Consider the following 25,266-nt stretch of genomic DNA (forward strand, 5'->3'; position numbering starts at 1 on the left):
TGAAAATATACTGCTGGTATATGAAGAGTAATATTAACCTCTTTGTAAAAAAAAAAACAACAACTAGAAAATTATAATGTAATCTTACTTGCCTATTATTTTCTAAAATTTGTATCAAATTCATTTATTTTTCCTAAAAATACAGTTTTTCTTTAATATGATTCAAATATCATACTCATTATAAAAAATTGGAAATATAAACAAACAGCATCAACTAAGTAGAAGAAAAGACTCCCTTTTTACCTACAGTGAAATTCCAACAACATTTTGACACACTTTCTTCCAATTTTAAATGTTTCTAAAATAGTTCAAACATAGATAGATGTATGTAATACAGTCATCCACAACTCAAGAAATAAAACTGTCACTATTTAAAACCCCATGTAATTCTTCCAAATTCTCAGAAGTAAACACTATACCTGTTCTTTTAAAAATCATTTTCATGCATTAGTTAATACTTTTGTTAAATATGCATATTCTCTAATTAAACGGAGCACCACTCCCCATGTTTTAAAATGTATCTAAATGGTATACTTTTTTCTATACTCATTTAACAGTCAATATGTAAGACTGATATGTTGGAAAAGTGCAACACTGGTATATACATTTTACTAATATATTAATATCCTATTTATAAAAATACCACAATTTATCTATCCAGGCCCCTTTTGATAACATTTAACTTGCTTCCCATTGTCCACTATTAACAAACAAGGCTGCTATAAACATTTTGGTAATATGTCTATATAAGGATGGGGCTTCCTGGGGGTCTCAGACTATAAAGAATCTGCCTGCAATGTAGAAGACCTGGGTTCAATTCCTGAGACCGGAAGATCCCCTGGAGAAGGGAAAGGCACCCTACTGCAGTGAGCCAATCTGAAAGTATCAGTTACAGCAACTTTGCTAGTCATATCCACCATTCAACCTCTTTTTCTTCATTTATCCCTATCTAATCCTCTTTCCAAATCCAATTTTTTTTCATAGTCTTCTCTATTCCCTGGTGGCTCAGATGGTAAAGAATCTGCCTGCAACGCAGGGGAGCTGGGGTTGATCCGTGGGTTGGGAAGATCCTCTGGAGGAGGGCATGGCAACCCACTCCAGTGTTCTTGCCTGGAGAATCCGATGGACAGGAGTCTGGCAGGCTACAGTAAATGGAATCACAAAGAGTTAGACACAACTGAATGATTAACACACACAAGTATGAGAACTTATGTGAAAAATTTCAGGGATTAAAACCTAGGAATAAGATTATTGGGTTACAGAGTATGTACAACTTTAAATTTACTAGATATTACCAAACTATTATCTAGAAAAGAAATGTGCTGTTGTTTAGGGGGAAATGTCTCCTGTTACAGAATCAGAAAGTTCTCCACAGACAGCCCCAAACTTCTGAAAGAAAGCTTCCACAAGTTCACTTATAAACTGTATCTAATTCGTCATGTACTTTCCAGGTGGCAGAAAGCAAAGTAAAGACCATTACATTTCCTCATTAGTTCACTTAACCCTTATGTAGCTACATTCTTATCTGAAATAGTCTAACCTGGGTACAAAGGCAGTCAGTCCTTTACCTCGAAAAATGTTCAAGACATATTTGTTAAATGAGTTAATCTGCATTAGGTTCTTTAGTTCATCTGAAGGTTCTATAAAACTATATCCAGGTGTTGATACAGCAAATTTGACAGAAGTTAAGATAGTTTAGTTGCCAGTATCTTGTCCTGATGCCCAGTTTTGCGTAGGCTCTTACTGCCATGACAACGATGCTAGCGGATGCTGATGTTTAGAATCTGACTCACAGACATAATAATTCATAGTTCATGATTAAATCAACACTGCATGTCCTAGTAGAATACTTGGGACAATACTTTTGGATTATGTAAAGATCCATGGTGATATGGACCACGTGTCATGTATGCTACCTCTTCCCACTCTTAAGACTAAAGCCACTCATTTTTCCATTTTTAATTAGTAGAGAATTGCTTTACAATTTTGCATTGGTTTCTGCCACAACAAGGCTAATCAGTCCTTAATATCTATCTATCTGTATCTACCTATCTATCTATATCCCCCTTCCCTTTTGAACCTCGCTCCCCTTCCCCATTCCACCCTTCTAGGTTATCATAGATCTCCAGGCTGGGCTCCCTGTATTTAGCAACTTCCCACTATCGATCTGCTTTCCACATGATAATGGATATATGCCAATGTTACTTTCTCAGTTTATCTCACCCTCACCTTTTCCTACTGTGTCCACAAGTCTCTTTTCCACTAGGTTCATCAGAACCATTTTTCTAGATTCCATATATATGTGTAATACACAATATTTTTCTTTCTCTTTCCGACTTACCTTACTTCGTAGGCTCTAGGTTCATCCACCTCTCTAGAACTGATTCAAATTTGTTCCTTTTTATCGCTGAGTAATATTCCATTGCATAAACATACAACTTCTTTATCCATTCATCTGTTGGTGGACAGATGAATGGACATCTAGGTTGCTTCCATGTCCTGGCTACTGTAAGCATTTCTGCAATGAACACTGGGGTAAATGTATCTTTTAGAATTGTGGCTTTCTCAGAGCACAGGCCCGGTAGTGGGACTGTGGGTCATATGATAGATTTATTCCCAGGTTTTTAAAGGAATCTCCATTCTCCTTTCCACAAAGGCTGTATCAATTTACATTCCCACCAACAATACAGGAGGGTTCCCTTTTCTTTACATCCTCTCCAGCAATTACTCTTTGTAGATTTTTTTATGATGGCCATCCTGACTGGTGGTGAGGTGATACCTCACTACAGTTTTGATTTACATTTCTCTAATACTGAGTGATGCCGGGCATCTTTTCTCCATGTGTTTATTGGCAATCTGCATGTCTTCTTTGAAGAAATGTCTATTTAGGATCTTCCACCCATTTTTTATCAGGCTGTGTGTTTTTATGATGTTGAGCTGTATGAACAAATATATTTTGGTGATTAATCCTGTTAGTTGCTTCATTTGTAATTATTTTCTCTCATTCTGAGGGTTGTCTTTTCATCTTGTTTATAGTTTCCTTTGCTGTGCAAAAGCTTTTAATTTTTATTAGGTCCTATTTGCTTATTTTTGCTTTTATTTCCATTAATCTAGGAGGTGAGTCAGAGAGAATCTTACTGTGATTTATGTCAAAGAGTATTCTAGTTTTCCCCTAAAAGCTTTATAGTTTCTGGCCTTACATTTAAGTCTTTAATCCATTTTGAGTTTATTTTTGTGTATGGTGTTAGAAGTACTCTAATTTCATTCTTTTACATATAGCTGTGCAGTTTTCCCAACCCCACTTATTGAAGAGGTTTTTCTCCACTGTATATATTCTTGCCTCCTTTGTCAAAGTTAAGGAGCCCACATGAGTGTGGATTTATTTCTGAGTAAAGCCACTCATTTTTAAGGGGAAGTCTGGATTAAAAGTGTAACAGTGAAACAATGTTCTCCCCTCAGCCCCCTTTTGCTGTGTGGCATGCTGGATCTTATTAGTTCCCTGACCAGGGCTTGTTCCCACACCTCCTGCAGTAGAAGCTCAGAGTCTTAACCACTGGACCACTTAACCATTGGAAGTCCCAAAATAATGTTTCTTTGCTAAATGACTCATATGGGTGCTGAACCACTGACCTAGATTTATTTCCTTAAAGGTGAAAGTAAATAAGCCATAGTTGAAGGATCAGTGAATGATTCCTTCTACGAATAATCAATTTTTCATTCAATTTATCTAGTTTAAGGTTTTCTATGCCAGCATTAATAATAGCATCAGCATACATTTAATGATCCTTTATGCCAGAACTTGAGTTACAGGCTTCAATTTACTAAATATCCTTACAACCTATGAACTATTATTCCCAAGCCATACATAAGGAAAAAGGCACTGAAAATTTAACAATTCACCTGATACACAACAAGTAGCAGGATGGGAATTTAAATCCAGGCAGTCTGACTCCAGAAACCACCATGCAATGCTATCTCTCTAGAAATAACTGTCCCTCTCTAGAACTGTGAATTGAGTAGCTCAATGATAAGCTGAAGCCACGCAAAACAAAGAGTGTCTTTATCTGAATAACAATTCATAGATGATAAAGGAATATAGCCAGGAAAATGGAAAAACAACAAAAAAAACCCTAATCACCCAATTTGGTTACTGGTGCTCAAAATAACGGAGGCAGTCATAAAAGCTTTTGAGAACTTTTTAAACATACAGATTGTGATAGGAGGGAAAGGAAACAAAATGGGAAAGGGAAAATCCTTTGGTAAGTGAATATCAAATACAGGCAATTCATTCCTCCTGCAGAACATTCCACTTGCCCAAGGTGGCAATAAACTGCAGCAATCTATTGTAATGCTGGCCCAATTCTTACAAAGAATGAGAATAGAGACCCCAACAAATCTAGAAGCAAATTTTTATGCCATTAGGACCAGTAGTTGAGTGTCCTCCTGTAAAATGGCATTTATGATAATAACTTGGTAATTACAGTTAAGAATTATTATTCATTGTAACAAAATGGGGAGAAAAAATCTAGAGAAAAACTGTGTAACTCCATTCCAGTAAACTAAAGGGGGGCATCTGAATGGCCTGGGTGCAAGACTGAAAATACTAAAAAATATTAAATCATTCCCACAAAATCTTTAGGATGACAGCCTGAAATCCAACTTCAAACTGAGGTTCAACCAGATAAAAAGTATCAGAGGCAGCATTAAGTCTTATTCAGAGAATCTGTGATTTGGTCAGCAGCAATAAAGCTACCCAGACATAGAAAGTGAATATAAAAGTACTAGTTATAAACAAACCCATCACCCCCTTTTTCAGTTCCTAGGTCCTCAAAGCCATGGTGGTTACAGGGCTAGAGGACCACAGGTACCATATTAATATTCCAACAAAGAAAGGGCAAAATAAGAAATGTTTATTTTTACATAATACCAACAGACAATAAGGCCCCCGTTTTCTGACCTATCCAGTTTTTCTTGCAGTATTTTCAGCAGCTGAAATGTCAGGACTTTCTTTGAAAAACAGAAAGGCATCATCATCAGATATAGAGGTAGGTATAACTACTCTGAATATATTTAATAAAGAAAACCTAACTTTCAGACATAACTTTTTAATGATAAATGGGCTTCTGAAAACTAAGCATGGTTCTCTTAACAAAGATTTCAATATTAAATGATTAGCTTAGAGAAAGAACACAGCAAGTTTTTCTTGGATTCTGAATGATCCCCCAGTTTTAACTTTAGAATTTTTTAGTTGACAAAGAATTTAAAATATTTCTGACAAAGCCAACTAAGTCCTTCTTAGTTTAATAAAGAATTTTAAAAATTGTATCTGTCTATAAATATCCCACAACTGCAGCTTTAGAATCACTATTAGAATCACTATATTTTCCATCCATATGTTAACATTTCAAAGATATATTTAAAGAAACTTTTCTAGATTAGCCTTTACTACTATGAAGATCAGAGGAATTAAATTCTAAATACATTGCTCTCCCTTCTCATAGCACTTTTATAAAAAGACCCATTGCTCATTTCTGCGTGTTTGTCAATCTCCTTGCTTTTAAGAATCAGTAAGTAAAGCTATCTACTCCTCCATCGGGTGCCTAACTAGCAAGGCTTCTCAGTAATTCCAATATAAGGCTGAGGAATGTCCCAGGGGGAGCACTCATTCATCAGTTCGCAAAACATGAACAAAAGCAAACCAACTTTTTTTAATAACTAAAAGCAGGATTTCTGAAGCTACTCGTATGTCTAGATATCATAATTTACTCAAATCGTACATATATTTATCTAACCAAATTATGTGAACTCATAAAAAGGAAAGCAAAAACCCTCTAGAGTGAGTATGAGAAATAGGGGTGAACCTATTGTTCAGTTAGTATGAGTTCTGAATGCTTCTAAGTGGAAGCATCTCACTCCATGACCATGATGCTACTGCATAAGGATAGTATTCTTCATGCAATATGGTAATAACACAAAAAACAGCAACTTCATCAAGTACACAATCAAACAAATAGTTATAAGATCTATTATCAGAGAAAACCTTTGCTCTGATGTGTGTATGTGTATTCTAAACCTGGTAGTTAAATGAAGGGCTTCCCTGGTAGCTCAGCTGGTAAAGAATCCATTTGCAATGCAGGAGACCCTGGTTCAATTTCTGTGTTGGGAAGATCCCCTGGAGAGGGATAGTCTACCCACTCCAGTATTCTTGGGCTTCCTTGGTGGCTCAGACGGTAAATAATCCGCCTGCAATGTGGGAGACCTGGGTTTGATCCCCGGGATGGGAAATCCCTGAGGACATGGTAATCCACTCCAGTATTCTTGCCTGGAAAATTCTCATGGACAGAGGAACCTGGAGGGCTGCAGTCCATGGGGGTTGGACACAACACAGTAGAATAAGCACAGCACAATTTAATGAAACTGACAAGGAAATTTAAACGGTACTAATTCATTAGAATACTTACAGCTAATATACCTAATTAAAAGTAAGAATAACAAGATAGTTATTTCCTTAAAAGTAAAATTACACTGTAATTCAGACATTTAGTCTAAATTGATACTGTTTTACTGTATTTTCAGCCAGTACACATTTTTCAGATACTTAAAAAAATATAAGATTAGTTAAGTACATCATGCAAAATTTTCAGATAATGAGCAACATCGGAGACTGGCTTTCCTGTGATAATCAACACTAGTTCACAATAAGACCAGTCTTTTTTTTTTTTTTTAAATATATATATGCCTCCTAAGAGAGATTGGGAGATGTGCCACTTGGATACTAAGGCTAAATAGTGGCAGAAACTGACTTATCACCTTACTGATCAAATCTGCCAATTTCATTCATAGTAATAACTAAATTGATTTTCTCTCGTTTGCCTGTCTGCTTCAACTTCTTATGTTTTCAGTGTATACTATTAAATGCTACTATAGATGCCACCAGGTGGGTTTATCAACACTTCTAAGAGGGGATCTTCTTGTCTCTACTCCTGACATCCTTCTGGCTTTCTTCTTTCCTCTAACCATCTCTCTTTTCTTTTACCTGTCTTCTCATATCATTTTAATTAGTTATTTACAAAATTAAAGAGGTAAAAATGTGTGAATGAAAGCGTGACAATGCATATGTATATGTAAGTATTACTGCCAAATAATATCAAGCACTGTGCTAAGTACTAGGATACAAGGATGAAAAACATTTTGTCTTTGCTTTCAAGGAGTTCACAGTTTGGAAGAGGAAAGAGACAGTATCTGAAAATATTTTAATAAACTTTTGTATGAGGTCTGAGCCTCAGATGTTTCTTTTCACATTATAGCTTCCAAAGGTTTGATAATAATATCAGACTCCCTATTAGTTTAAGGGACAAGTTGGCATGACCAGTGATACTTTGAAAGAAGCCAAAGACAGTCTGCCAACCTCCAAGTTAAACTTCCTGGGTTGAGTATAGTTTAGAAAATGGCAATATACCAGCACAACTTCAAAGAAGAATAAGCAGTGACAGGCTGGCAGAAAAAAATGAAGCAGTGATAATCAGATAACAAATATATCAATAAGCTTCCGTCCAGTGGCATCATAAGCATCACAGCTAGTTTCCACTGAGTGACTACTACATGCTAGCGAGGGCTGTCATGCATTCTATCAGCTAATTTAAACTATGTATAGAAACCATATTTTCTTCATATCCTGGATGAGTAAATTTTCCCCTAGAGAATTTAAATAACTTTCTCAAGGTAAGAGACTGGTATAGAATTTATTTAAACTTGGGAATCATGACAACAGATGACTTACTGTTAGCCACTAATTTTTTTTCCCATCTCCAGCACTAAGAAACCTGGCGATAGAATACGTACTTAAACAGAGAATAATTTCCATTAGGCCATCCATTTTCAGGGTCTCAGAATCCCTTGGTCAGGACCTCTTGTATAAAAAACATTTTCTCTTAAAACACAAAGAACCCCAAAAGGCTTTTGTTTATGTGGGACATCAGTCAGTTCAGTTGCTCGCTCGGTTGTGTCTGACTCTTTCCACCCCCAAAGACTGCTGCCCTCCAGGTTCCTCTGTCCATGGGATTTTCTAGGCAAGAATACTCGATCTGGTTGCCATTTTCTACTTCAGGGGATTTTCCCGACCCAGGGATCAAATCCACGTCTCCTGCACTGCAGGCAGATTCTTCACCACTGAGGCACCAGCAAAGTGGGACATATTCACTGATCATTACCATATTAGAAATTAAACCTAAGGAATTTTAAAAACACAAGAACTGTCAGAGCTGACATCATCATATAACATGTAGCATTTAGAAACTCCACATTAAACTCAGGAAAGAATAATACTGAAATGGCGAAGTTTTAATAGTGTCAAGTAAATAGTTTTAACCTTTCAACACTCTAAAGGGGTCCCAGGGACATCAAGAAGTCCCTAAAACACACAAAGTAAACTACTGGATACAACTATTTACTATATTTTAAAATAAATCATGAATCCCTCATTACCACTATCTTTTCAGAATCTGGAAACCTTGGTTGAAAATAATTCATTTAAGAGAGAGGATTTATTTCAGAGATGAGGAAAGATTCAGGAAAGTCAACGGGCAGGCATAAGATCACATAGTTAGTAGCAGATATCTAACCTTATTATACTAATAGAACATTATTTTTGGTTTCGGATTACAAAGTATCACTAGAAAAATATTTTGGGATAGTTGGTAGTAAGGAAAGCAATTATACTCTAGTTAATAGAGTATCAAAATCCAAAGATCTCTTGAATAAGCCAGTATTTTCAGTGTTGTGCAGGAAAAGCTAACAGGGCTGGTTTCACTTCTCCATTCATTTATAATGTGCTGCTCACAGGGCTCCTATTGATGAACCAAATCCATGGTCCCTATCAAATCAGACTAATTAAAAAACTACATTTTCACTTACACTTTCAGACAAGGCAGAGTTCAGATTAACAGAGACCAGATTAACCCTCACACTTGGAACGACACACACACACACAAAAAAAACTCTAAATAAAATACATTAAGCAATACTTTTGAGACACTGGACATGGAAGTATAGGACTGTAACACCTGAGACAGAGGAAACAAGGTGAATCCTAGTATTACTGGGGAGAGGGAAAGGGCAGGGGACAGGGAGAGGAGGAGGAAAAGGAAGAAAGGAAAAGAGAGATCATAACTTAGAACTCTATATATTTTGTAAAAAAATATTAAGAATATTTCAGACACATGAAACAAGAAAAACTTATCAGCACCAGACCTACATGATGAGGAATGTTAAAGGAAGTTCTTCAATCAAAAGGAAAATAATACCAGTTTAGAAATACGAATTTATACAAAGAACTAAAGCATTAATTGGGAAACAGTGGAAACAGTGTCAGACTTTATTTTGGGGGGCTCCAAATCACTGCAGATGGTGACTGCAGCCATGAAATTAAAAGACGCTTACTCCTTGGAAGGAAAGCTATGACCAACGTAGATAGCATATTCAAAAGCAGCGACATTACTTTGCCGACTAAGGTCCGTCTAGTCAAGGCTATGGTTTTTCCGGTGGTCATGTATGGATGTGAGAGTTGGACTGTGAAGAAGGCTGAGTGCTAAAGAATTGATGCTTTTGAAGTGTGGTGTTGGAGAAGACTCTTGAGAGTCCCTTGGACTGCAAGGAGATCCAACCAGTCCATCCTAAAGGAGATCCGTCCTGGGTGTTCTTTGGAAGGACTGATGCTGAGGCTGAAACTCCAATACTTTGGCCACCTCATGAGAAGAGTTGACTCATTGGAAAAGACGCTGATGCTGGGAGGGATTGGGGGCAGGAGGAGAAGGGGACGACAGAGGATGAGATGACTGTATGGCATCACCGACTTGATGCACATGAGTTTGGGTAAACTCCAGGAGTTGGTGATGGACAGGGAGGCCTGGCATGCTGCGATTCATGGGGTCGCAAAGAGTCAGACACGACTGAGCAACTGAACTGAACTGAAAGCATGTACTCTGGCTACAATGGAATGAAATTAAATATTAATAATAAAAATACCTGCATATAATCTGTAAATATTACAAATTTAAACATACACTTCTAAATAACCCAAGGGTCAAGGAAGAAATCAATAGGAAAATTGCAACAGAGCAGAACCCTGCACCCCATCTCAAGTACAAAACTGAGAAGTTAATGATTAGAACCAATACAGAATTGTTTTATAGATACTATAACTTCCACTACAGGAAAAAAGTTAAGTGCATGATAACCAGACTGTAGCCATCACATAAGCTGTTTCACTCTGAGCAGAACTGAATCTATGGCCAGCAAAATTTCAAGAACTGGCCTCAAGAGAGTGGGATTAACATTATTGCTCATAATCATCTTTATCTTTGTGAACATCAAAATAATTGTAGCTCACTCTGCCCATATATTTAGGCAGAAAACCAGCAAAACAGACCCACATAGACACTTTCCACTCAGACAATACAGCACCTATGTCAGTATGAAGTTACAGAAAACAGACCCTCACCCTACTCCCATAGAAATGGAATGATGTTCTGACAAGTGGGGATTTGCAAATGGCTCTTTGCAGGAAACCACCCTCAGCTCCTTTTCTTGTCACTTTAGCAGAGCTGTATTATAACTAACTTTTACCAGGCACTCCTCCATGCTCTACTAATCTCCAGTCCAAGCACAACTTTCAAAGCTTTTAATCACACAATACCTTGCCTAACTTGTGGGTTCCTTCCACAGATTGAAGTAGAAGAAATGAAGAATAAGCAATTAACAGATGACCAGATCTCTTCCCTAGCTTCTCCTTCAGTAATCTCCTGAACAAACCTTGTGAACAAGGTAACATCTAGAGGAAGATCACAAGAAGTCAGTGAGTCTGTAGGCAGTGTGGGGGATGATGATAACTTTGACCCCCTATCTCCATGATTAACTGAGATTACTTTCCTCCTCCTTCTTTAAAGTTTCATGGCCAAGAAGAACCTTCAGAGTTGGTTTTCAGGGATGCTGAGTCTACCATCTGTACAGATGGCTGGCATTCTAATTAAAGCCGTCTTTCATTTCTTCCATTTTTGAGTATGTAATTCATCTTGTAAATGGAGAATGGTGGGACCCTAGTCATTTGGTAACAAAATTATGAAGCATTTTTAACTGAATGAAATGAAAATACAAAGTGGGAAAAACTGTGGAATACAGGTAACATCATGATCAGAGGAAAATTTATAGTACTAAATGCCTGTTAGAAATCAGTGACCACAACTCTCACCTGGTAAACTAAAAAACAAAAGGCAAACTAAACTTATAGTAGAGATAGAGTAGAACTCAAACATACTGAAAAGAGAAAAACAATTGAGAAAACCAATGAAACAAAAACAAGTTCTTTGATAAAGTCAGTAAAAGAGATACGCCTCTAGGCATATTGATCAGGTAAAAAAAAGAAACAGTTCACCAAAATCAGAAATGAGGTAGGGATTTTAACTACAGATCCTACAAACACTGTGCCAAGAAGGCTCTAAGATACCCCCGAATAATCTGTGCCTTCTGGTATTCATACCCTTATATACACCATTCTTCTTGAGTGTGACCTGACCTATTGACTTGCTTCTAATCAACAGAATATTACAAAGTGATAGGATGTCATTTCCATAATTAGGCTTCACAATACAGTGCATTCTATCTTGCTAACAGACCCCTCCACCTTGACAGCTTTGATGAAGCAAGCTGCCATGATGAAAGGCCCAGTTGGCAAGATACTGAGGGCAGCTTCCAGCCAAAATGGAACATTCATCTTCAACAAACCAAAAGGAACTGATTACCAAAAAACAGATCATCTCAGAAGGGGACCCTTCCCCAATCAATCTTTCATATGAGACCCTAGTTCTAGTGAGTACTTTGCTTACAGCCTTATAAAAGACCTTGAGGCAAAGGATCTGGCTAAGCTATACCAATTTGTCACCCACAGAAACCATGAATCCATATATGTGTACTATTTCAAGCCACTAAGATTGCAGTAATTTGATATTATAGCAAGAGATAACCTAATATAAATATATAAAAGTAAAGAAAATTATTAACAACTTTATGCCATTAATTCAATTTAGATGAAATGGACAAATAGATACATTTCTTAAAATACACAAACTAACAAAGCTCCTTCAACAAAAAAACTGAACAGCTCTTATCAATTACTGAAGTTAAAATTAAAAACAATCCTCCCAAAGAAAACTGCAGGCCCATGTATCTTCACTGGTAAATTCTGAAAAATATATGAAGAGGAAATAAGAGCAGTATTACATAAATTCTTTCAAGGAATTAAAATGCAAGTAATATTTCTCAAATCATTCTTTGAGGTATTATTGTGATACCAAATTCTGGCAGGCAAGACAAGAAAAAAAAATACTATAGATCAGTATTACTCAAATATAAAAATTCTTGTATTTATATTCATTTAAGCAAATTGACAATATATAGAAAAACAACAATAATAACCTAGAGCTATTTTTCTCAGGAACGCAAGGTTGGTTTAAAATTAAAAATAGTAATCATATAATTTTACACATTAATAAAGAAAATCCATATGATCACCTCAATAGATAAAAAAAGTTTTTAAAGTCCAACATTCTTTTTTGATATATATTCTCAAGAAATTAAGAATAAAAGGAATCCTCTTCAATCTAACAAAGCATATGAACAAAACCTACAACTAATATCAAGTTTAATGATAAAAGACTGATTCTTATCCCATTATTAAGGACTGGGCAAAGAAATCACAATCAATTCAAAAAATGGGAAAAATTCAGGTTGGAAAAGAAAAAGTTAAATTCTCATATTCAAACAGAAAATCCTTCAGGATGTACAAAAAGAGTTACTACAGCCAGTGAGTTTAGCCAAGTGCAGGATACAAGGTCAATATGCCAAACCTATTATAGTTTTATATAAGATATGAACAATCAGAAATTGAAACTTAACATCAAAAATATTTAGTAAATAACTAAATGAAAAATGTGCAATATGTTTTCACTGAAAACTATAAACATTACTGAAAGAAATCAGAGTAAGAGAGTTATACCAATCAATAGTCACTGATCAGAAGATTCCACATTGTTAAACTATCAATTCCCCTTAAACTGATGAGAGTCCTTGCAATCCTACCAAAAATCCCAGAAGATTTTTGCAGAAATTGATATGCTGGTTTCAAACTTTTCATTGTCTGTGCAATGTATCTAAAATAGGAAAAACAACTTTGAAACAGAATAAATAAGACTGCATGACTTACACTACTTGATATTAATCTGTATTTTAAAGGTACAGTAATCAAGATAATATAGTATCGATGCAAAGGTTAAAAAAAAATCAATGGAACAGAGAGTCTGAAAATTGATCCTGCCGTACATGGTTAATTCATTTTCAAAAGAGATAACAGGGGAATTCAATGGAGGAAAAGGACAATCTTTTCACTGAACACTACGAACAAAAATAAGTATCACTTCATTTCAGTCGCTCAGTCATGTCTGACTCTTTGTGACCCCATGAATTGCAGCACACCAGGCCTCCCTGTCCATCACCAACTCCTGCAGTTCACGCAAACTCACGTCCATTGAGTCGGTGATGCCATCCAGCCATCTCATCCTCTGTCATCCCCTTCTCCTCCTGCCCCCAATCCCTCCCAGCATCAGCGTCTTTTCCAATGAGTCAACTCTTCACATGAGGTGGCCAAAGTACTGGAGTTTCAGCTTTAGCATCAGTCCTTCCAAAGAATACCCAGGACTGATCTCCTTTAGAATGGACTGGTTGGATCTCCTTGCAGTCCAAGGGACTCTCAAGAGTCTTCTCCAACACCACAGTTCAAAAGCATCAATTCTTTAGTGCTCAGCCTTTTTCATAGTCCAACTCTCACATCCATACATGACCACTGGAAAAACCACAGCCTTGACTAGACGGACCTTTGTTGACAAAGTAATGTCTCTGCTTTTGAATATGCTATCTAGGTTGGTCATAACTTTTCTTCCAAGGAGTAAGCAAGCGTCTTTTAATTTCATGGCTGCAGTCACCAAAATAAGTATATATGTTGTCAAATTTACTATTTATTGAGACTGGTACTATCAAACAATTCATAGGTAATAGGAAGAGAAGTACTATATTCTATCCCTTTCTTAAAGATTTATATTTATAATAAATTCTGAGACACTTAATACCAACAAGGAAATCTAATTTTCTTTTAACTCAATAATGTATAAATATATTGGATCATGGAGCTCTGTATTTACATACTGTTTATTAATAACCTAAGCCCAGTTCGAGAAACTCTGATCTTGTTCAAAAATTTGTTGTATATGTTAGGAATTAAGTCCAGAATAAGTAACTCATTTGACCAAGTTTACTCATCAAACGGGAGAAGCCTCTAGACTGAAGATCTCTATTCCTGTATTACAAACCATCTTTGTCACTTGATATGCTCTGGAGGTTTTATAACCAAGTATTGCTTCTATTTTTGTGCTTCTACTCTCCCTCGGCCTTCATGATATAACTTCTATCATTCTATGGTATCATTCTCTGCTTTCGTGTGAGAGTGAACACTCCTTTTTGCCCAAGAAACATGGACTGAGCATTTCTGTTTTACCCAACTAGTGCCAGTGAAATCTCAGCAAATCTTTCATTAATTAAAAAAATGTGGAAGAAAAAACGTGAACAGCCCACAAACTAAAATTTGGACACCCCAAGAGAAGATTATAAAATTCCAAACTGGGAATAAAGACACTGAGGAAACGTGTCATCTACAAGAGGAAGGTAGGGTTCTTAGGGGAAAAAAAATTCAAGAAAATTTTTAGAGTAAGGACTCAGAAAAATAAACAATGAGATTTCATAGTATCACCAATGTGGAGAAGACATTTGGTTCAGGACAGCTAATGTTCCAATGGTTAATCACTAAGTAATTTCCTAAACTAAACACCAAGAATATGAACTGCTCCATGCAAAATGCTAGACTGCTTATGACATAAAACCACATGAAATAATTACTTCACTTGACAGCAAAAAGGATTAAGTATCTATTCAATATGTCACAGTCCAAGCTTGCTATTCTCAAAATAAAAATGTTAGAGTGTACAACAAAAATATACCACAGGAGGAACTGATATTAACTGATCATGCTAAATTTTTGACTTTTCTGGAGTCCAAAGACAAGTGGGCCTTAGGTTGCATTACTACGAACAAAGTTAGTAGAGATGATGGAATTCCAGCTGAACTATTTCAAATCATAAAAGATGATGCTGTGAAAGTGCTGCACTCAATATGCCAGCAAATTTGGAAAACTCAGCAGATGGCCACAGGGATGGAAAAGGTCAGTTTTCATTCCAATCTCAAAGAAAGGCAGTACCAAAGAATGCTCAAACAACTGCACAATTATATTCATCTCACACACTAGCAAAGTAATGCTCAAAATTCTCCAAGCAAAGCTTCAACACTACATGAACCAAAAACTTCCAGATGTTCAAACTGGATTTAGAAAAGGCAGAGGAACCAATGATCAAATTGCCAACATCTGTTGAATCATCAAAAAAGCAAGAGAGTTCCAGAAAAACATCTACTTCTGCTTTATTAACTACACCAAAGCCTTTGACTGTGTGGATCACAACAAACTCTGTCTTAGAGATGGAAATACCAGACCACTTTACGTGCTTTCTGAAAAATCAGTGTGCAGTTAGATATGGATATGGAACAAGAGACTGGTTCCAAATCGGGAAAGGAGTACGTCAAGGCTGTATATTGTCGCCCTGCATCAGTTCAGTTCAGTTCAGTCTCTCAGTTGTGTCCGACTTTTTGTGACCCCATGAATCTGCAGTACGCCAGGCCTCCCTGTCCATCATCATCTCCCGGAGTTCACTCAGACTCACGTCCATCGAGTCGGTGATGCCATCCAGCCATCTCATCCTTGATCATCCCCTTCTCCTCCTGCCCCCAATCCCTCCCAGCATCAGCGTCTTTTCCAATGAGTCAACTCTTCACATGAGGTGGCCAAAGCACTGAAGCTTCAGCTTCAGCATCATTCCTTCCAAAGAAATCCCAGGGTTGATCTCCAGAATGGACTGGTTGGATCTCCTTGCAGTCCAAGGGACTCCCAAGAGTCTTCTCCAACACCACAGTTCAAAAGCATCAATTCTTCGGCACTTAGCCTTCTTCACAGTCCAACTCTCACATCCATACATGACCACTGGAAAAACCATAGCCTTGACTAGACGGACCTTAGTCGGTAAAGTAATGTCTCTGCTTTTGAATATACTATCTAGGTTGGTCATAACTTTTCTTCCAAGCAGTAAGCGTCTTTTAATTTCATGGCTGCAGTCACCATCTGCAGTGATTTTGGAGCCCACCCTGCTTATTTAACTTATATTCAGAGAACGTCATGTGAAATGCCAGGCTGGATAAAGAACAAGCTGGAATCAAGACTGCTGGGAGAAATATCAATAACCTCATATATGCAGATGACACCACACTTATGGCAGAAAGCGAAGAGGAACTGAAGAGCCTCTTGATGAAAGTCAAAGAGGAGAGGGAAAAAGCTGGCTTAAAACTCAACATTCAAAAAACCATGATCATGGCATCCGGTCCCACCACTTCATGGGAAATAGATGGGGAAACAATGGAAACAGTGACAGACTTTATTTTTTTGGGCTTCAAAATCTCTGCAGATGGTGACTGCAGCCATGAAATTAAAAAAACACTTGCCCTTGGAAGAAAAGCTATGACCAACCTAGACAGTATGTTAAAAACCAGAGACATTACTCTGCTGACAAAATTCCGTCTACTCAAAGCTATAGTTTTTCCAGTAGTCATGTACGGATGCGAGAGTTGGACTATAAAGAAAGCTGAGCACCGAAGAATTGATGCTTTTGAACTGTAGTGTTGGAGAAGACTCTCGAGAGTCCCTTGGACTGCAAGGAGATTCAACCAGTCAATCCTAAAGGAAATTAGTCTGAATATTCATTGGAAGGACTCATGCTGAAGCTGAAGCTCCAATACTTTGGCCACCTGACATGAAGAGCCAATTCATTTGAGAAAACCCCAATTCTGGGAAAGATTGAAGGCAGGAACAGAAGGGGCCGATGGAGGATGAGATGGTTGGATGGTATCATCAACTCAATGGACATGAGTTTGAGCAAGCTCCTGGAGTTGGTGATGGACAGGGAAGCCTGGCGTGTTGTAGTCATGGGGTTGCAAAGAGTCAGACATGACTGAACTGAAGCCTGTGACATACATAAGCTCATTGAAGTCTCATCACTACCTTGTGAGATAGATATCTTTCAAACAGATTTGAGGAATTATCTGAAGCCTCTTCTTTTAGAATTTACATTCTGTCTTTAAGAATACAGACTAATAAGAATCTACATTCATAAGAATCTGGGTTGCCCAATTTTATTTCTCCTAACAATCTCCAAATCCCAAGATCTGTTTATCTGCTATGAACTTCTCCAATAGTTTCAACTTTTTAAATATAATTACCTTCATGTGACTTACAGGACCTCTTGGTGGGCATTTAAAAACTGCAACAGGTCCCTCATTTTGTTCAGGACATACTCCAGGAATTCACAACAGCTGTTTCTCTAAGGAGTATTTAAGACTTACAAAATTCTTGGGGTTGTTTTTTATGAGACTGAATGTAAAAGGAGGAACACTTATAGACTTTTTAATAAATTACAGATATGTGCTGAATATGCTGTTCTTTTATTTAATTCTCACATCCTTCTTATTTGACAAATCTTACTGCAGATGAGAAATCTGAGGCTTAGAAATTATCTTATCTTTTACAAGGTCAAATACAGTGGTGATACCAGGAAACAAACTTTTCTGACTCATTCCATAGCTTGTATTTTTTATGTCTAAAATGTGAATAAGATTCAATAAATAATGATAGTAACCATCATCTTACAGCATCTACGATGTGTCCAACTCCTACATAAATAGTTCAGTTCAGTTGCTCAGTCATGTTTGACTCTTTGCGACCCCATAAATCGCAGCACACCAGGGCTCCCTGTCCATCACCATCCCCTAGAGCTCACTCAAACTCAACGTCCATTGAGTCCGTGATGCCATCCAGCCATCTCATCCTCTGTCGTCCCCTTCTCCTCCTGCCCCCAATCCTTCCCAGCATCAGAGTCTTTTCCAATGAGTCAACTCTTCGCATGAGGTGGCCAAAGTACTGGAGTTTCAGCTTCAGCATCATTCCTTCCAAAGAACACCCAGGGCTGATCTTTAGAATGGACTGGTTGGATCTCATTGCAGTCCAAGGGACTCTCAAGAGTCTTCTCCAACACCACAGTTCAAAAGCATCAATTCTTCAGTGTTCAGCCTTCTTCACAGTCTCCCTGGTGGTTCAGATAGTAAAGAATCTGCCTGCAATGCAGGAGACCCAGGTTTGATCCCTGGGTCAGGAAAATCCCCTGTTGAAGGGAATAGCTACCCACTCCAGTATTCTTGCCTGGAGAATTCTGTGGACAGAGGAACCTTGCAGGCCACAGTCCATGGTTTGCAAAGAGTTGGACACGACTGAGTGGCTTTCACTTTTCACTTTCAGGTCTCTTCTGAACTATAGCCAGTGTGATATGGTCCAAAAGGACAGTAATTTAAAATCATACTGCTTGGTTACTAGTCTTGGGTGCTTAATATTTGGTTAGCTATCTACCTTCTCTGACCCCCAGTTTCTTCACCTCTAGAATGATGACTTTTCAAATGGTTTCTTGATAAGCTGGTATGAAGCTTCAAAAGGTAATATGTGAAAAGTTCTAAACCATACAGTGACAAATGGTGTTGTAAATATTGTTATTAATTAAAACAGGCTAAGCAAATCTAAAGATGTAGCCTGCCAGAATCTACCCTCCATTATTTTTTCATGAATAAGAAACATCTAAATTTACAGAAAATAATTAAAAATCTGTCCAAAAAATTACAAAAAGGAACAAAGAAGAGATTCAAAGATTAACTTGTTTTGACTCCCATTTGTTAACTTTAAAGACAACACTGGGATAAAAAAAGAGAGAATCATAAAGATCAATCCTGATAAAGATGTTATTTCATAGACAAACAAAGTTAAATGAAATTTATAATGAGGTGAGAAACTGACCTGCTAGCCCAAAAGATCTATGGTAGAACATCTCAACAGACACTGTCCCTGGAAGAATAGCTAAACTGAAAAAACAGAAGGTCTGACTAGCTTAAAAATGGAAAAGTAGACAATCTGATAGCTATGTGATTCCTTTCACTTTAAATATCCACTAGCAAGAAATTTAAAGGAGTGTATATCGTCTTAATCCAATTTTTTTTCTTAACCAAAAACATTAAGATCATAATTTACAGGCAGGTATTGTTTTGAATAAGAACATGAGTAACAAACAAAATTTTCTCTCATGGGTTTATCTGAACCTAACTTTAAGACACACCTTTTTCTCACCCATAGTTTTCTTCATGTTCAGAACATTCAGAAGGAGCAGTTACATAACAAAACAGATTAATGGGAACATAGATGCAATATATAGAAAACACTTACTTTAATTCTCTGTCCCTCCTGTCTTGCTTTGCTATTTAACTGCTTCATCTCGTGTTTTGTACCTGAGATCAAGAGGCATAAAATACTATTTCAAAATTTGTGTGTCCTTTCTAATTATTGCATTTGATCTCATAGTAGCTATAAAACCTATACCATTTTCCCGTTCAAAAATAAAAACAACTGCAAACAGAAAACAGTCTAGAAAATATATGTGTTCTAAGGGAGAAAACTTCATTACCCATCAATACTGACAAATGGGGGACAATGAGAAAAAACTGTTTTTTTTATTCACACTAGATTTTCCCATTTATAAGGGAAGCTATTTATCAAAATCAAACAATCTGGTAGTGGTATAACACAACCACAGCTAACTTGTCAAAACCTAAATAAAACACATGGAGTTTAATTCAGGAGTCATCATTCTCTGGGGGGAGTGAGTCTACATGATTTTGTATCTTTCTCAGTCACTAACTGTGCCAGTTTCCTTTTCCTTTGTGATATCTCTTCTCTTTCAATTATTTTGTGATCTTAATCCTATTATCTCAACATAAGCCTTATTTCATTACAAGTGAGCTTGTGTAGTAACATCGAATCAGATCATCCAATCTCTTGTCACTTTTTCACTTTGAATCCATCTTTCATATCCAATGTATTGATCTTCATAAAACCCTTTGTGCCATTTCCCATGTCAAAGTCTATATTTAATTGGTTCTCTATTCCCCAAAGGATAGACTTTATTTCTTCTACAGAAAGGTTATCTGCCTTATCATACTAATCACCTACAAAGCAAGGGGTTATTTGGTATTTACTGCATTTGTGATTTCGGTGCCTCTGTAACTTGTGGTGCCATCATTCTATATTTCCAAAACGTTGTCTTCCTTTCCACCTTATTTGCGCAAGTACTGTTTCTCCTACAGTATTCTATTCAAACATTTCCTATTCTAGTACGTCTTTCCTGACCACCCAAATTTCTCCCTCTCCTGTAATCTCATGGTACTCAATGAAATTATCTTGGTAATTAGTTATTCGTTGCCTAATTAAAGCTTTTCACTGTGGCCTTAGAGAGTTAAAGTTCTATAGTTTACTTAAAATAAATATTACTTGTATTACTAATCTTATTTCCTGAACTCTAAGATACACGTCCATTCACTTAGGACATTGAAAAAAAACAAACAGTGTATCCACAAATCTCAGCATGGTAAAACTAGGGAACCACAGTAAATGCACGTTCCAAAAAGCAGCCAGACAACACTGTCATCCTTATTTACAAGCGTAATTCTCATGCCACTGTGCTCTAGTGGGAGAAGAAAACAACATGTTCTCTCTACTCCTAGATATTCCCAAGGCCTCTACTGTCAAGTGTAAATTAACTACACACCAAGTGTCTCAAAACTTCACCCAGTATAACTCTTTCTGGGGTCAGAATTAACTCTATTTTTTTGTTTTGGATAGACAGCATATAAGGGGAACTATGCTTCTGTTGTGCCATATCTAACTTGCTACCCATCAAACTTCAGAGTGGCTCTTAGCCAAGCTATTCCATATATATGAAGGAACAGATATTGAATACCTGCTAAGAATGGAGAGAGCACTAAGGAAAATTCAGATCCCTTTAGCGACATCTGGCACAGTTCAGAAGTTGATAGAGAAGTAACATTAAACAAATACAGATAACCTTAAGGACTCATTTTAGTGTCTAGAATCTGAAAGCTCTATGTTTATTCTAGTTGAATTTTTAGTTATTTTTGCTTCCCTTAACCCAAGTACCCAATCGATGGATTTGTGTATGATGCTCAGAAGTCTATAACAACCTCTGAATCTTTGTACCCTAATATTTTCATTTTCTATTAATACCTGATCTGGTCAGTCAAGCTGCCATCCATGTATTTTCCTAACAAGTGACCTGAGAAATGACCGCTGGTGGTGCTTTTTAAATAAACTGAACCCTCATATCCCTTCAGGGCAACAGGTAGCACAAGCCACAATATGTATTACAATGAAAGACCTCAAAATATACCAACTATTTATCCTTCAACAGAAAGTTCCTGACATTATTTTGCGCTGAGTCATATACAGCCGCTAAACTAAGTATTTTAAAGCCAACTCATCACCACATAACTGGTTTTCCCCTTCTCCACTAATAGGTCTAAGTCCGGAACTGCAGTAAGGTAGTTATTATTAGTATCCACTCCACCCCATCCCCTCCACCAATGAAAAAAAGAAAAAAAGGTTTGAGGAGAAGAGAAGTAACGTGTCTAGAGTCATACAGCTAACAAACAGGAGAGCCAGAAACAGAGCACAGACATCTTGATTTCAACATTCAAGCTCTTAAATTCTGCGCTATTCTGTCTTACAAAACACTATACTTGCTAGGCAATTTTTTTTTTAAAAATCAAATCATGTCCAATGTCTTCTTTAGAGATATCACTTGCAGATGCTCTTCTTTTTTCTCCTTTGCCCTCTCTCTTTTCCCATTCTTTTAGTATATGGCGGAAAATTTTAGATAATTCTTTGAGCTGGGAATACTAAGGGGGTCAAAAACACTAGCACAGAATTTAGAATATGTGAGTTCTAGGCCAGAATCTGTCATTAACTACGCAATGTTTCTAGCCAAATCTCATGTGTATTTTGTATCAGCAGCACACATCTCAATCTAGCCAAATCTTAAATTGTGTTAGTTTCCTCATTTAGGAAATAAAAAAGACTGGATATAAATACCGAACACACTTTCCAGTTTTGAAAATTCTACAATACTGCCAAATGGGGAGGGAAAAAAAGAGCAACACACACAACTATTTCATTCTGCAAACCACATTATAAAGAGAAGGTAAAACCATGGTAGAAATTTAGCAATTAGAAAAAAATAAGCACACAAACTCTACTCAGTTGAATGGTGTTTCTTTTCCAAAACAACCATCATGATGGATTATATGTAATTTGAAAATACTCATGATTAAACAGCCAGCTCTTGGTCATTGATGGTAGCTATAAATATAACTTCTATTAGTAGTGACTTATCAGTGAACTCATACCTTTTAAATTAAGGAATGCAAACTCTGTATCTTAGGAAAGAGTATCAACAAAAACTTCTCTTTCTTAAGAGCCCTCTCATAACCCCTAGACAGGATATAAACTTCAATGGTACAATAGCACTCTGAGCTCAGTCTAGGTTGGGGAGCAGAGCTTAAGATGGCAGGAAAACCAAGATGACACGGTCCCTTGGAATTTCCATAAATTAAAATGATCAAACATTTTGAAACAGAATTTGTACATGAGAAAATATAAGCACAAAAACACATAATGAAGTATTAGATATCTGGAGAAAATAATAATGCTGATAATAATAGTAGCTTTCATTTATCAATAAATAAAGTACTTCACAGCTATTACTGCATTCCATCTCTTCCAAAATCCTACAAAGTATGTGTAATATTACCGTAATTATAGACATTACAGACCTGAACCACAAAGAGATTATGTAATTTGCCCAGAGTCATGGGGTACAACTCTTTCGAGGCTGTGATCTTAAATAAAATACTTCACTAAGTAGTGTCATCAATTAGAGCAATAATTTATAAGCACAGAAAAAAAGTCTATTACCATTAATTAATACAACCCTGCACTTCAAGCTTAGATCAGTTTTGGTTCTTTTCCCTCCAAGGGGGAAGATCTTCAAACACAATCATTAGTATATCTAATGATTCTTCTTCAATTTGATTATGTTCAGCAAACATATAGAGCATTCATTATGTATAAAGTATGAGAAAGACTAAAACTTTTATATCAAAGCTTGACAGAAGATTCCTGCTTTCTCAAGAAAGAAATTGAAAGGGAAAGGAAATCAATTTTACATCCTTTACAAATCTAAAAGAAGTAAAAGTAATTAAGCATGACTGAATCAGGCAATTCTTATTCATTACACTTACAATACAGCATATCTGCAAATGTATTCATTCACTTAAATGTTTGTTACAAACAGATCTAGTTGATAAATTTTGACATATATAATTAAGAGTCAACACTTATAGAACACTCACTATGTACCAGACACTGATCTAAACACTCTACTGATCTAAGCACCTCTTTTTGTATGTGTATCTCTTTTAATTCTCACAACAATTACCTTATAAAGTAATTATTATTAGTCCCCTTTCACAGATGAGTAAACTGAGGTACAGTGAATTTAAGTAACTTGCCCAGAATCACACATGTAGTAAGTGGCAGAGCTGGGACTCACACCCAGGCAGTCTGGCTCCAGAGTATGTGCTCTTAATCACTGCCTTCAAAGAAGAGGGGAAAAATCTGAAACTAGAATAAATCAGTAACACTGTAGAAAATAAGAAAAATCATAATATTCTCTGGCCTTTACACCTGGTTAGAAATGTCAAATATAGAAAACATTCATTTGCAGCAAAGGAACTCATTCATTATATCTCTGCCCATGTCTAACTTAACTGAGATTAATCATCCCTTTCAGTCTCTTGTGCTTTAAATTCAATCACACCTTCACAGATTTTTGAAACTAGAAGTGCTATTCAATCATCTTCATGCTTTTATCTGTTCACGTGCATGTTTTTGTTCTGCACAGGTGGGGAGTAGGTCAACAGTGCAGAAACCAGAACTCTAATAAAGATAGAGGAGGCTGAGAGAGATACCACAAATATTGTGTTACTTCCCTTCAAGTATCTTAAACATGTTCTGTCCCATCTTCACATTTCCTAAGAAATGTCTACCATTTCCTCCATAACCATTATTAGGCATGGTGTTTATTTCTGTGTCTGCTTAACAAAAACTCTGCAGTGAATGATGTGCAGTGGGTAGTTTTGATAACTAGAAACTCAACCAATCACTTGTACCCTATGAGGCTACTTTTCTGGTAGATTTGGCTAAAAAAAAAAAAAGGGCAGACACACCAGAAAGAGCTTTACTGGAGTGACTTTTTTTACTTGTGAAAGAACAGGCAGAAGGCTAACACAGGATAAGAAGTTTGTGGGCTCTTAACCATAAAATGCCAGTGGAACTCATGCATCAAGTTTACTGGAGCAGAATGGTATCTTCATTAGAATTAAAGTCAGGACTTATTAGCCAAAAAGTATAAACAGCAAAAATTCTCCTTGGAAAGTTGTTAAATAAATATTGAGCTAAACCTTCATGAAATTTTGCACAGCCAATCTTGCCTAAAACTCATAGTTAATACAGTATTAATAGCTTTTGCTGTTTTACAGTACTGCAAAATTTCTTTCTTTCTTATAGTTTTGAGTCGGGAATGGAGGAAAACAGCAACTCAGATAGTCAAATCCATCTAAATTAAAAGCATATGCTTCACAACTCCACCAAACTACTCATTCTGCCGTTTTTACAAACCTTTTTATCACGAAAGGAAAATTAAAATTTTTTTCCATCAGTAATGTAAAATCAAATTGTTTATTTAAATGATGTAACTTTTTATGAAGGAAATGTGTTACTTATACAATTTGGTAAAGTCTAAAAAATCTCATTTACATAATTTCTACAAAGGTATCTAATATTTCACAAAAGTTTAAACTGACTTGCTAATTTTATTCACAATGTGTCAAAACTAGCTTTTAGCCAAAGTCATTATTTATTTCTAAATTTTAAAAACTCAACCTATTAAAATATTCAGAAGAATTAAGTATTTTGTTCAACTGAAATTTCTATTAACAAACTTATATTCATCTATACTTATGATTAATAAAAACATGGTCAAGATGGTGGAAGATATTTAA

At 36.4% G+C, this 25,266-nt stretch overlaps 1 protein-coding gene across 8 annotated transcripts in view; it reads right to left on the reverse strand.

The window, feature by feature from the left end:
* Window positions 1-25,266, reverse strand: part of TCF12 (transcription factor 12) — a 391,527-nt gene that overhangs the window by 217,487 nt on the left and 148,774 nt on the right. For 2 of the 8 annotated variants that reach the window (XM_069596409.1, XM_069596410.1), the window contains one exon: window positions 19,520-19,581. The exons of the other annotated variants lie outside the window; for them this stretch is intronic. In XM_069596409.1, the coding sequence (XP_069452510.1) occupies window positions 19,520-19,567 (48 nt within the window). In that variant the 5' untranslated portion in view covers window positions 19,568-19,581. The remainder of the gene's footprint in view (window positions 1-19,519; window positions 19,582-25,266) is intronic. 8 annotated transcript variants of the gene reach the window in all.

The sequence above is a fragment of the Ovis canadensis genome, chromosome 7, assembly GCF_042477335.2.
Source record: "Ovis canadensis isolate MfBH-ARS-UI-01 breed Bighorn chromosome 7, ARS-UI_OviCan_v2, whole genome shotgun sequence".
Lineage (NCBI taxonomy): Eukaryota > Metazoa > Chordata > Mammalia > Artiodactyla > Bovidae > Ovis > Ovis canadensis.